This window comes from Pristis pectinata, chromosome 6, assembly GCF_009764475.1.
Source record: "Pristis pectinata isolate sPriPec2 chromosome 6, sPriPec2.1.pri, whole genome shotgun sequence".
In the NCBI taxonomy this organism is placed as follows: Eukaryota; Metazoa; Chordata; class Chondrichthyes; order Rhinopristiformes; family Pristidae; genus Pristis; species Pristis pectinata.
In genome coordinates this window covers 13,696,341-13,709,599 of record NC_067410.1, presented here as the reverse complement: position 1 = coordinate 13,709,599, position 13,259 = coordinate 13,696,341, and the positions used below count along the sequence as shown (strand labels likewise).

Genomic DNA, 13,259 nt, shown 5'->3' with positions numbered 1-13,259 from the left:
AGTGCAGGCAGACAATAAGGTGCAATGCAGGTAGAAAGTGCAGTGCAGGTAGACAATAGCTATAAGATTGCTTTAAAATCTGGTTCCCTTAACAGCAAGGAAGGAAATCTACTGTTCTTACACAGCCGACATAATACTCCAGGTCCATCAATATGATCAAATCTTAACTGCGTTTGAGTTCAGCATTTAGGGATGAATGCATTGTAAATGATTTCCATGTTCTGTGAATGAACAATAAACAAAATTCTGTACTGCACCTTCTCTATTGTCTTGGCATCCTTCCTGTAAATGTGGAATCTCAAGCTGACTGCTCAGGAGAAAATGTGGTTTAGCTAAGATGTTACATGGATTCACCACTCCACTTCAATCTTTCAAGTTCTATGCATTTTATAGGATTCAACATCCTGTCAGTTTTAAGGCTTCAATCACACAATGAGCTCACATTAATAGCTTGTGAACCCCTTTTTTCTCTCCGAACATGGCCTGCCCAATTTTGAAACTACTTCAGATTTTCCACCCAGTCTCTGAAAATGGTTCATTCCTGCAGCTCCCCATTTTCACTTCAGACCAAGAATGCACCATATCTGGCATACTCTGTCCCATTATTCTGTGCCATTCTTGATTGAAATGCATCACCAGCAAACTCTACCATTGACTCATGTTGGAGGAAAGTCCATATTAACCAACGATTTCCAGTACGAATTGCTTCTATAGATTACAGGACTGAAAGATCTGATAGAACCAGGAAAGTGGACAGTCCATCTGCAATCGCAACTTTAAGTTGAAAGTACCATTAGCAGTACACTAAGACCTTGCAAAGCTGTTGCTGATGGTGAAGCTAAGGTACAGGAGTGGGCCATTTAACCCTTCAGGCCTGCTCCACCATTCAATGAAATTGTGCCTGAATTTTGACCAGCCTCTGCCCTGAAGTGTACTCTGTGAAGTAGTTGGAATGGCAGGTGATTGAGTGTGCCTTTTGATTATACAAATTAATGATCAGAAGAAGGAAAGCTTTTTTTTACGTCAAAGATTTAGACGTAAATGTCACAGGGATGGTGCAGATAATGCAAACGTTGGCCGTGTGGATGACAGTGAGGGGAAAAGCTTTAGACTGCAGGAAGGCAGATAGTCTGGTCAGTTGGGAAGGAAAATGGCAAATGGAATTTAATCCAGAGAAGTGTGAAGTAATGCATTTGAGGAGGTGCAAAGTATAATAAAAGGGAGGATTTTTTGCTGTGGAGGAACAGGCAAAGTGTATGTGCACTTATTATTAAAGAATCGGGTTTATTATCACTGACGTGTTGTGAAATTACTATAATAATTACTATAAGTTGCAAAAAAAAGTAAACAGTGGAAAAGAGGAAAAGCAAGGTAGTGTTCATGGGTTCATGGACCGTTCAGAAGTCTGATGGCAGAGGGGAAGAAGCTGTTCCTAAAACATTGAGATAGCAGGACAGATCAAGGTGGTTTAGGTTTTATCAGGTAAGGAACAGAACACAAGAGTAGGGAGATTATGTAAGAATTACATACTGCACTAGTTAGGCCACAATACTATATGCAACTTGGGTTAGCACAGAAAGATGTGCTTGTATTGGAGCGGGTGCAGTGAAGATTTGTGAAAATATTGCTGGGACTGGGATTCTTTTTGGAATGAGGGAGGCTTAATTAAGGTGTGTATAACTATGAGAGGACTAGGACCCATTTTCTCTTATTAGAGGGGTCAGAAACCAGGAGCTACAGGTTTAAAATACTTGGTTGAAGGATGAGAGGGGAGATGAGGAAAACTGTTTTCACCCCTCGAGGGTGGTTAGGGTTTTGAACTCACCGCCTGACTGGGCCGTGGGGGCAGAAACCCTCTCTATGTTTAACCAGTACTTGGATGTGTACTTGATGAGCCAAGACCTACAGGCTTGTTGACCAGGTGCTGGACAGTCCTTCTTGACTGGCATTCACACAATGGTGCTCCTTACATCATATATGTTTTCTATGATTAAAAATCCATATGGAGGCAGCCTACCTGTTATATTTGTGGCACCAACAATATACAGAGTCATGACCAAAGCATCATAGGAGCTGAAGCTAGTTAGGATGCACCACCAGGCCAGTAACACAAGGGGAGACTGGGGAATAATGTTTTCTTTGACATCAGTATTTGAAGGATTAAATGGATAGGACAGATTCTCCAGGAAGACAAATTGTACGTGCTATGTTAATGGGTGAAATGCCACATCCTTGCTCTTAGGTTTCCTATTTCTTGCACTTCTGCTGAAATAAATTTGGATCTCCTTTGAAAACAGTGGAATTGATAATGTATTAGTTTATTAATTATTCCTTTCTATTTTCATAGGAACCTTCTTGATGTGGATACCTTCTCAAAGTCAGATCCTGGTAAGTGTAAATATTTCTATTGTTGAACCAAACTGTGTGCAGCAGCTTTCAAAAATGGTTGAGTTTGAGGTGGGAAAATAAAATCAAAATGTCTTTAAAGCTGAATCCAAGTTGCCCCAAGATCACTCAAGGGCTGGGGATAGGTGTGAGTGGCAGTGGGGTTGAGTTTGGGTGGATGGGATTGGCTAGTCTTCTCACAAGAGGCAGATTGTTTTAAGGAGGCATTATGCTAGCTGTCTATTCCCAGCGGGCAGGAGGTACAGAAGTTTGAAGTCCCACACCACCAGGTTCAAGAACAGCTACTTGCCTTCAACTATTCAGTTCTTGAACCAACCTGCACAATCTAGTCACTACCTCAGTGTAGCAACACTATTGTTTTTTTTTGTTCTAATTGTGTTCTATTTTGTATAAGTTTAATTTATGTCTTCTCTTGTGAATGTTGTGTGTCTAATACTATGTGCCTGTGATGCTGCTGCAAGTAAGTTTTTCATTGCACTTGGGCATATGACAATAAACTTGACTTTCACTGTGACTTTTTTTAAATCTAGTCCACTCTGAAACCCAGAAGGAGACAGAAAGACCTTTAGCCATGAGCTACAGTATGTGCCCTCATTTGCACTGCTTGTGAGCCAGAATAACAGGACTGATTGCCTCCTTCAGGCCCAGCGAACAAATCTATAAAATTTCCTCCAGCATGATGTCTGACTGCAATCTGCACTGAGCCCAATAATCGGCAACACCTACCAATATCACCGACTCTGCTGGCAACAACCCACCAATTTAAATCAGAGTGGTTATTGGGTGGGAAGTCTTGGAGACAAAAACTGTGGAATGAATGGGAAGTCCATACTTCTGGAATTCTTGCTCATAACCCCCCACAATGCTAAATACCTGGGGATGTTATTTTGCAAACTCCAGCTGCAGATGGTTCGGATCAGATTTTCAGCTGTTCTACATTGATGTTTTAGACATTTATTTGTGGTGTGGGTAGTGAAGGGCTTGGTTGGAAATCAGTTAAAATGGCACAAGCAACTATGATGGGCTAGATAGGATTAGTTGTAAAAATGGGTGCTTGATGGTGGGTGTAGGTTCAGTGGGCTAAAGAGCCTGTTTCTGTGTTGTATCTCTCCATGACTCTGACTTATAGCTGAGAATCTACCACAGGTATCATGTTGTATCTCTCGAAGACTCTCTGACATATAGCTGGGAATCTACCATAGATATCGTAGCATTCAAGGACTTGCCAAGAAATTCATCCCCATTGAATTCTAGTCTAGTTAACAAAGGCAATATGTTGTACTGTGCCTCTGAACAGCAGTTCTCGTGACTTAAATGAAGCTGAATTTTAGAGGTAGTACTATCCATTGCTGCCACTACGTATATATTGTGTTCTATGTCACTGACCAGGGAATTTCTAGACAATGATGCATGATTAACAAAACTAGGAAGCTCTGTGAGCATCTCCTTAACTGACATGAGTTGGAACCACCAAGTGGGTAATCCTGCTCGATGCCTACGTGAGGTCATTCACCGTTGCCACACTGTATCCGCAGTATGTGGTACCCACAGGATTCCCTGCAGCAACTCACTGAGGTTACTATGGAATGACCTCTTCCTTGTGATCCCTACTGGCAAAATATATAATGGTTTGAGAAAGCCTGCAAATAACTTGGGCCAATCAAGGTTGGGCAGTAAACACAACCTCCAGCAAACAGATGTTAAAATACTGGTCAATATAACTACTGTTTCAATTATCATAATACTTTCCAACTACACATCCACAGCTAAATCTGGTTCTTTGAAGGGCTGCGACTCCTACTGTGCTAATGAGAGGAATACTTGCTCTTGTGTAGAAATCAGAACTGGAGCATGGTGATGCTGCTATTAATTAAAGAGGTTGTTTGTTTTGAAGGAGACAGTTGATTTATGGACACCAGGGTTTAACATCTCATTAGAAGATGAGTGCATAGATTTCTTCTTCTAACAGTTCTAAAACTGGGAATTGGAGCTTTAAGCGAGTCCTTGAGCATTTCCAAACCAAGTACTAACTAATAGTAATTTGCCTGAGAATATAAAGGTCAAGCTGTCAATCTCTATTAAATATTCTTCTTGCATGGATTCTTTCTCTTGATCAGATATGTGTAACTTCCTGTAACTCCAAACATTTTGATGAATGATGATTTTAATTCATGACATTCCTGTTCATAAGCAGTTTATTAAGATAAAGGAGCGGTAATGGAATTGAAAATACTATTTTTCGTTACAGTGTTCACCTGCATGAATGGCAGTCCTACAACTCATATGGTTGTTACTTGTAAACAGGTGCTTGAATGTCTTCTATTCTCTCATCCATTTTCCACCACATTATTTATGCTTCCAGGAAGCAAGTACAGTGAACAGCAGCAGCCTCAGACATTGGTACATGTATGTGAACCATCAGTGTTAGTTCATAGTTTTTCCTGGCATTTAGGCAAGTGAAGTATTGTATAAAAGCTGTCCTTTACATTTGGGCATTAAGGAGAAAGTGGGAGGGACAGGTTTGCAACATTATTTGTAGTCATCTCAAAAAAAATATTCATTTATTTGTCCTGTTTTGATCATTTATCCTTTATTTCAATTGCTCCTTCTCCTTCTTCCCTTTTGCTCCTTATCTGTCCAATAAGATTCCCAGTTGGAATGTCCCAGCTGAAGAAGAGATACCAGACAGATCCGTCTGCAAATAATGTTCTTTGCCCCTGCACCAGGATAGTCACATCTGCTTCTGCAAACACAGGTGGCTAGACCTGGCTTCGACAGAGAATTAGAGCTGGCAGAGATTTCTCTTCTCAAAGAAAGCTGAGCCAGAAGACCTACTGACGTCATGAAAATTTATGAATGCTTGACTAGGCCTATTGTTGGATGGTCCTTGGAAACGTCCCAAGCACAGTAGGGCGTGCTTTCAGTGGCACTGCATGAAACAAACTAAGGCAGGATGAGCAAGAACCAAATGAGCCTGATACATCATGCCAGCAATCACATTTGAAGGCCCTGTCACATCTACATGGCAGTGACCAAGAGATCCATCGATACAAGGTCAGATTTGGCAGAGGGCCAGATATAGAGTTAGTGATGCTTTCCTGCAAAGGGACCTGGATTATCATTGACCTTAGTGCTAGTTCCTGTAATGAAAGTAACAGTTACAATAAAAGCAAAGAGTGAGCATTTGTGAAAAGAGAAATGTAGGTAACATTTAAGGTCAAAGACCTTCATCAGAACAGAAATAACAATTAACTGTATGCTGAAATGTGGTACGTAAAAGCATCTTCAGATCTTTCCCTATAGAATCTAAGAACAGCTTACTCTTGGCAAACACGCACATAACACGCGAGAAGGATCTGCTCCTTCCTAGGCAGTCCCTTAAGATCAAGGATAATTTGCCTCCACTCCAGTTTTGGGGATTCTGAGGGAATGAGGCCAATGTGGAAACGACAGACTCTCCCAAAGATCCATCTGTGGGTAACCGAAGAAGTTAAAAGGACGGTAAAAGCTGGCATATAATGATTCAAGTCCGAGATGAGGACAGTTTTAGAAACCAACAAAGGATAACTTCAAAAATAGTCAGAAAATTGTTTACGAGAGTAAACCTGAAAGAAATTTAAAAACTGATAAGAATTTCTAGTCATTTGAAATGGATAAAAATAGCTAAAAGTAGTTTAGTTGAAGCTAACACTGGGAGACTAATAAGGAGGGGAAAAAAAGAAAATGGGAGAGATTTAGAACAAATAGTTTATCATTTGACAGAGGCAAGATGGGGAGAGGAAGGAACCTAAAATGATCAATATGACAAGAGAAAAAGAACGAGGCAACTAATGGGACTAAGGACTTGCAAGTCTCCAAGACCTGATAGTCTACATTCTAGCATTTTAAACAAGTGGCTTCAGAGATGATGACTGCATTGGCTGTGATCTTCCAATGCTCCCTACATTCTGAATGTCTCTGCATGTTGGAAATACACAAACATAATGCCCCTACTTTAAAAAAGGAAATCAGCAGGAAATGGGAATTATAGGCCAGTTAAACCAAACTTCTGTCATTATTAAGCAAATAGTAACAAGAGAGGTAAAAAAAATTACAATAAACTTAAGCAAAGTCACCATGCGATCGCTGCTGTGTTTGTTGTTGTATTTATTGTTACCATGTATACTGTTTGCTTTGTAAGCTTCATGTGAACAAGGAAATTCATTGCACCCTAGTACATATGACAATAAACTAATCTGAATCTGCATCTGTTTCCATATAAAGAGAAAGTTATGAGAGCTCTAGGAGGATGTAACTAACGGGTTGGATGAAGGGAAACTTGTAGATAAGGCATATTTAGATTTCCAAAAGGCATGTAATAAGATGCCATGTAAAATGCACAAGATAAAAGCTCATGGCATTGAGACCAATATTTTATCATGGATAGACCTCAGTGTAATTGTGTATGGCACAATCTATCTGGATGGCTTGCAAAACAAAAGCTTTTCACTGTATCTTGGTTCATGTGACAATGATAACCTAATACCAATAGTAACTAACAGAATACAGTGAATCGAAATAAATGAGCCATTTACAGATTGTCAGGCTGCTACTTGAACAGTAGCACAAGAATCACTGCTTGGGGTCTCAACTATCTATAATCTGTATAAATAATTTGGATAAAGGGATTGAGTTCTAGCCAAATCTACTGATGATACAAGGATAAGTGTAAGCAAGTTGTATGGAGAACATGAAGTATCTGCAAAGGGATATGTTCAGGTTAAGTGAATGGACAAAAAATGTGAAAGATGGAGTATAGTGGGGAGAAATGTGAGGTTATCCACTTTGGTAGAAAGAACACAAAAAATATATTATTTAAATGTGAAGAGAACACAGAATGCTGATGTGCAGAGGGATCTGGATGTCTTCCTGAGAACATATAGGGCCCTGGTGAGAGTCCATCTACAACATTGTCTGGAGATCAGGTTTCTACCTTTAGGCTGCATAGACTTGTAATAGAAGGAATAAAATAAAGGTTCAGTGGATTGATTCCTGAGATGGAGTGTATTATCCTTTGAGGAGGCCAAAAGCTAACTGGAACTATGCCACATCTCCCACCCATATCCCTTGCCTCTAAGTCCTAGTTCCTGCTCACTGAAACTGAACTTTGAGTCACTGAACGGGACTTGAGGATCTGAGTTATAGGGAAAGGTTGAATAGGTTAGGACTTTATTCCCTAGGAGAATAAGCGGATATCTTATAGAGGTATACAAAATTATGATATGATTGGAGGAAGGTATAAAGGGGATGTTAGAGGTAAGTTTTTTACACAGAGAGTGATGGGTGCGTGGAACGCACTGCCAGCAGAGGTTGCGGGGGCAGCTACATTAGAGACATTTAAGAGACTCTTAAATAGGCACGTGAATGATAGCGAAATGGAGGGCTATGTGGGAGAGAAGGGTTAGATGGATCTTAGAGCAGGATAAAACGGCACAACATCGTGGGCCAAAGGCCCTGTATTGTGCTGTAATGTTCTATGTTCTGTGTGGGGTATAGATAGGGTGAACGCATGCAGGCTTTTTCCCCTCAGGTTGGGTGAGCCTTGAACCAGAGGCCATAGGTTTAGGGTGAAAGGTGAAATATTTAAAGAGAATCTTAGGGGAAACTTCTTCACTCAGAGGGCAGTGCGAGTGTGGAATGAGCTGCCAGCAGAAATGGAAGATGCGGATTCAATTGTAACATCTGAGAGGTTTGGATAGGTACATGGATGGGAGGGGGTTGGAGGGATATGGTCTGGATGCAGGTAGATGGGACTAGGCAGAAGATCAGGTCGGCGTGGACTGGATAGGCCGAAGGGCCTGCTTCTGAGCTGTAGTACTCTATGCTCTCTGGAGTTTAATGGAATGAGAGGTGACATCATTGAAACATCAAATCATTGGGAAGCTTGACAGTGTAGATGCAGGACTGATGCTTCCCTTGTCTAGGATATCCAGGACCAAAGATCGGGATCTCAGAATAAGGGATGGCTTCCTAGGACAGAGATAAGAAGAAAGCTCAACATCCAGAGGGTGGTGAAGCTTTGAATTTCTCTACTCAACAAGGCTGTGGAGGCTCGGTCACTCTGTCCAAACAGGGTTATAGGATTAGTGCAAGAAAGTGGTGTCCGGATTAAAGATTAGTCAAGGTATTATTGATTGGTGAAGCAGCCACAGGGGGTCAAAATATCTTTCCAAATTGCCTTCTATTTCTTATGTTCCCTTAATTTCTTATTCTTGTAAATTGTAGGGAATATAAGCCTATTTATCTCCTATCACTTCAGAATAATTCCTGCCATTCCAGATGTCTGCTGAATAAACTATCCCATTTAGGATTACCCTTCAAGTGATAACCCCTCAAATTTGGTTGCTGTACCCTTTAGGAACCCAATCAATGCTGCCCATGAGCGTTGTGGAGGATTAGTTACTGAGTCTATTTTAGATAGATTGATAGATTTTTGATATTAAAGGTATCGGGGGATATAGGATGAACACAGGAAAGTGGCACAGCAGTAGAAGATCAGTCGTGGACTTATTGAATGGTGCAGCAGGGAAGAGGGGCTGAATGGTCTACCCCTGTTTCTTATCTCTTTGTATTGTTGGACATGAAGCACAGAGCGTTAGCTTAGAGGTACAAGAAATGAGCAGAAAGCCAAATGAAATCTTGTCCATTATTGCAAGGAGAAAGGAGGACAGAAGTATGAAAGTCTTGTTACAACTGTGCAGGATGCTGATGAGACTAGATCAGGAGTACTGCATTTTGGTCATCTTATTTCAAGGAGGGATATACTTGTATTGAAGGCAGTTCAGAGAAGATTGACTAGGTTAATTCTGTGGATGAGGGGGCTGTCTTATCAGGAAGAATTGAGCAGGTTGGATCCTGCTGAGTTCTGAAGAATGAGTGTGACCTTATTGAAACATATGACATCCTGAGTGGAAATCAAAAAACTGCAGATGCTCTATATCTGAAATAAAAATAGGAAATGCTGGAACCACTCAGCAGGTCAGACCACAAAGAAACATGGAGTTAACATTTCAGTTTGAAGACCCTTTGTCAGAACTGGGAAATAAAAAGAAAACAAGTTAGTTTTAAGGTGTAGAGATGGTGAGGGAGGAATGGATAGGACAAAGGGAATATGTCTGATATGGTGTGATGAGGGTTGCCATGGGGATAAGCTATTGAGATTCTGAGTGGCTTTGACAATGTTTATACTGAGAGGATGATTCCCACCCCCCCCCCCCACCCCCAATGGGAAACCAGAGGGCATAGTTTCATAATTAGAGGTCCCATTTAAAATGAAGATAAGGACAACTTTTTCTCTTCGAGCATCATGAATCTTTGGAACTCTCTGCCCAAGAGAGTCATTGAAAATATTCAAGGTTGAGGGAGACAGAATTTTAATCTGCAAATCGAGGGTATTGAGAAATATCAGGAAAGTGACATTAAAGCCAAGGTCAGGTCAGCTAAGATCTTATCAAGTGGTGGAGAAAGTATGAGAGGTAGTATGGTCTATGCTCCTTTTTCCTATATTCTTATGCACACGCATACACACATGCATTAGACTCACATGCAGCCTTGCACATATACTTCTTTGTCAATGTGTAGTTTCCTGCGATTACAAAAAAAAGGGAGTTCTTTCAGATAAAATTGGCTCAATAGTACATTCCTTTTCCACTCTTTATAACTGTAGACTTTGGTTGCAGTCGAGATCTCTGAGCTGAAAATAATGATGGAAGTTCCACAAGTGTTGAAAGACCCAAACAAATTGGCTTACAAAATGTTTTCAGGTATCATCTATTATGAAAAAGTCAAGAATAAACTAAAAACAGCACAATTGTGTAGTCACCCCATTAACTGCTCTCCTCTGACAAGCCATGAAGCAAAATGCAGAAGGTAGTGAGTGAAATCCAATATCAAAACCTCAGTATCATCATAAGGAAAGAGCTTTAGTCAAATTTATATTCCACTCCTAAGGTTCAGGAATAATTATTGAGTTTGTGTTTGGCTGTTAGCCTTCCCTATTGGAAAAACACACAGAAGATTCAAATACACTCTGCATCTGTTTATCAACACATTTAATATTCAGAATCACTTGCAGAATGCAACATATTTCAGCTTCTGACAGGGAACCTACCTGTCTAAAAGGTGAATTTTCTAAATGACTCCACGTACAAGGTATTTCATTGCCACTGCTCTTCCTTCTCATGATACAACTGCAAAGAAATTACCAACTCCAAACAAGTAGGTTTTTTCACCACTGTATGTCACCACTTTGGTATCACCAAAGATTCTTGCATAGTTCTACAGACGTATGGTGGAGAACAATCTGATTGGTTGTATCACAGCCTAGTATGGAGGCTCCAATGTACAGGATAGCAAGAAGCTGCAGAGGGTTGAGTTGTAGACTCAGCCAGCTCCATCACGGGCACGGCACAGCCCTCCCCACCATGGAGGACATCTTCAAGAGCTGGTGCCTCAAGAAGACGCCATCCATCACTAAGGACCCTCCCCATCCGGGACATGCCCTCTTCTCATTACTACCATTAGGGAGGAGGTACAGGAGCCTGAAGACTCACACTCAATGATTTAGAAACAGCTTCTTCCCCTCCGCCATCAGATTTCTGAATGGTCCATGAACACTACTTCATCATTCCCTTTTTGGCACATTATTTATTTTGTAATTTATGGTAATTTTATGTCTTTGTACTGTACTGTTGCTGCTGCAAAACAGCAAATTTCACAATATATAAGTCAGTGATAATAAACCTGATTCCGATTCTGTAAACTGCCCCTATTGAGTGGGTGAATAAAGTGGGATTAGTGTGGGTGCTTCAAGATCAGCACAGACTCAGTGGGTTGAAGAGCCATTTCCACGTGGTATGACTCTAACCCGTCAACTGATCAACCTCTCTGGAAATACATTCAACCTCAATCTGGTCACATTTACTCTGTTTGGAGTGGCCAGAGCATAAGCAGCATTGTAAATGTACACATGTAGAAGAGCATAAGTGGATCTGTTGGAAAATAGTCACAAACTATGTTACAAAATGGAGAACTATCTAGGTATTATGGGACGTAACCACATTCCATTTCTGTAGACTCAGAGACAGAACTGACCAGTTGGGCCTCTGCTTATCAATCTCGAGGCAGTTCAATCTGAATATACGAGGTAATTGAATACTAGGCCCAGATTTCTGGCTCAGAGACAGTGAATGGGGTGGAGACACAAGAGACTGCAGATGCTGGAATCTGGAACAACAAGAAGAAGCCGGAGGAACTCAGCGGGTCAGGCAGTATCTGTGGAGGGAAATGGACAGTCGACGCTTTAGGTCAAGAACCTTCATCTGGACTGAAAGCTAGAGGGAAGACAGCCAGTATAAAGAGATGAGGGGAAGTGGTGGAGCAAGAGCTGGCAAGCGATAGGTGGGTCCAGGTGAGGTGGGGTGCTAAACAGATGGAGGAGGGAAGCGTGGAAGTGGCAATAGAGGCTGGGAGGTGATAGGTGGAGGTAACAAAGGGCTGCAGATGATGGAATCTGATAGGAGAGGAAGGTGGAGCGTGGAACCAAATAAGGGAGGTGTTGTGGGCAGATGGGAACAGTGGTGGGAGGGGACCTGGTGTGAGGATGATAGGCAGATAGAGTGGGTGGCTGAGGGGAAAGAAACATGGTGATACGGGGCTGGGGTGGGTGTTGAAGTAAATGGGTAGATCAGGAGGAGAGAGAAAAATGGAATAGAGGGGGAACAGTTTACCTGAAATTGGAAAATTTTACCCAGGCAGAATATGAGGTGATAAGGATACCTGGTAAGCGTCATGGGATGATCCAGAGTTGTCTATCATAAGATGGTTAAACCGTCACCTTGTAACATAATAGACACCTGGGTAGGAATGTATGTAATCAGTTGTTAACATTATAGGTCTGCAGCCGCCCAAGGATGAACTGGAAAAAAACAGCTAATAATGGATGTTTTCCTTTATTCTGCAACACCTACTTTCTCTCCACTGGTACTAAACAATAAGCCTTTGATGCTTGTAATTGACTTGGGTTTTGATTGACTCTTCAACCACTTGGTTTTCCCCCAACCTACTCCACAGGGTTTATTATTTACTGTATGGTAATAGAGAACACAGATCTTTTGTATAGTCATGGCAGAAGGGGTAGTTTCAAGAACAGGGTGTAGTTGTTTAAAACTGAGCAGAATAGGAATTTCTTCTCACAAAACATAAGATATCTTTATTAGTCACATGTACATCGAAACAATCTCTGGAATTCTCCATCCCGGAGGTAGAGGCTAGATTATTTCAGGTATTTTAAAGAGGAGCTCATTATGTTTTCAAAAGGTTGAGGGATTGAGGGTTCTGGGGACTGGCACAAAGAGGAGCTGAGGCCAACATAGATCAGCCATGATCACCGTGAATGGCAGGGCAGGGGACCTATTTTCTTGTGTTGTTGGTTGTTTTATCTCCTTAGTTGAAAGAAGTATCTGCAGGTATCTACCTACAATATACTATTTATAATAAGAACCTAAGATTGAGGGGAGCCAACAATTTGGAGTAAGGTCAATTGTTGGTACGTGCTACTGGAAGAATCCATCAGGCTAGAAGGGAATTTTAGAGAATTATATAAACAGTAATAAAGACCTTGAAGTTAATGTGCAATGTGAAGCAATAGAACTTGGCAAGAACACTGGTGACGAATATGCAGAGCTTTGCAAAGGAAAGGCAGCAGAGTTCTTTAAAGCTGTGAAAGATGGAGGAGGTTGGGGGTGTTGTTGAGAACTTCTGAGAATTTCCTCCTTAAAGATGATGGCTCCTAATCTGATCACTGGATTCTTGTT

At 41.2% G+C, this 13,259-nt stretch overlaps 1 protein-coding gene across 6 annotated transcripts in view; it reads left to right on the top strand.

The window, feature by feature from the left end:
• Window positions 1-13,259, top strand: part of LOC127571321 (copine-9-like) — a 324,183-nt gene that overhangs the window by 39,811 nt on the left and 271,113 nt on the right. For all 6 annotated transcript variants that reach the window (XM_052017597.1, XM_052017598.1, XM_052017599.1 and 3 more), the window contains exon 2: window positions 2,348-2,388. In XM_052017597.1, the coding sequence (XP_051873557.1) occupies window positions 2,348-2,388 (41 nt within the window). The remainder of the gene's footprint in view (window positions 1-2,347; window positions 2,389-13,259) is intronic.